At 56.1% G+C, this 845-nt stretch overlaps 1 protein-coding gene across 1 annotated transcript in view; it reads right to left on the bottom strand.

Annotated features, from left to right (window-relative positions):
- Positions 1-635: 635 nt before the first annotated feature.
- The window catches only part of EMH_0067710 (uncharacterized protein), a gene marked incomplete at both ends in the record, with an annotated part of 402 nt that continues 192 nt past the window's right edge, over positions 636-845 (bottom strand). Inside the window, one exon of the mRNA XM_013498660.1 lies at positions 636-845. Within this exon, the coding sequence (XP_013354114.1) occupies positions 636-845 (210 nt within the window).

Raw genomic sequence — 845 nt, 5'->3', positions numbered from 1 at the left:
AACACTAAAAACAACAACAGCAACAACACCACCACCACCAGCAGCACCACCACCACCAACAGCAGCAGCAGCAGCAGCAGCAGCAGCAGTATGTGTGTGTGTTGCTGCTGCTGCTGCTGCTGCTGCTGCTGCTGCAGCACAGAAGCAACTGGAGGATCGCTTCAAACATTTCTGGTTTGCTGCTGAGGCGCAGCAGCAGCTGCTGCTGCTGCTAGCAGCAGATACCCCCCGCCGCATGTCTCCCCTAGACGAAGAGACAGAAGAAGCAGCAGCAGCAGCAGCAGCAGCACCAGCAGCAGCAGCAGCAGCAGCAGCAGCAGCAGCAGCAGCAACTTTCAAAGCAGCAAACCTGGGGCCCTGCGTACCCTGGCTCGGTTATATTCAAAAAGAAAGCGGCTTTGCATGCGTTAAACTCAAGCTACCAGGTGCTGCTGCTGCTGCTGCTGTTGCTGCTGCTGCTGCTGCTGCTGCTGCTGTGGCTGCTGTTGCTGCTGCTGTTGCTCGCGCTGTTGTTGCTGCTGTTGCTGCTGCTGTTGCTGGTGCCGGTGCTGCTGCTGCTGCTGATGCTGCTGCTGCTGCTCTTGCTGTTGCTGGTGCTGCTGCTGGTGCCGCTGCTGGTGCCGATGCTGTTGCTGCTATTGCTCGTGCTGCTGCTGCTTTTGCTGCTGCTTCTCCTGCTGCTGCTGCTTCTGTTGGTTTTCTTTTACAAATCGACTGTTCTCTTTTTGTTTGCTGCTGCTGCTGCTGCTGTTGCTGCTGCTGCTGCTGCTGTTGCTGCTGCTGCTGCTGCTGCTGCTGCTAATTCTTTCATTTTTTTGCCGTTTTCGCTGCATTTTTGGCCGTTT

The sequence above is a fragment of the Eimeria mitis genome, genomic scaffold (genome assembly GCF_000499745.2).
Source record: "Eimeria mitis Houghton genomic scaffold, Emh_scaff3602, whole genome shotgun sequence".
Taxonomy (NCBI): domain Eukaryota; phylum Apicomplexa; class Conoidasida; order Eucoccidiorida; family Eimeriidae; genus Eimeria; species Eimeria mitis.
The sequence above is the reverse complement of the archived record's forward strand: the minus strand, read 5'-3'. Positions and strand labels throughout refer to the sequence as shown.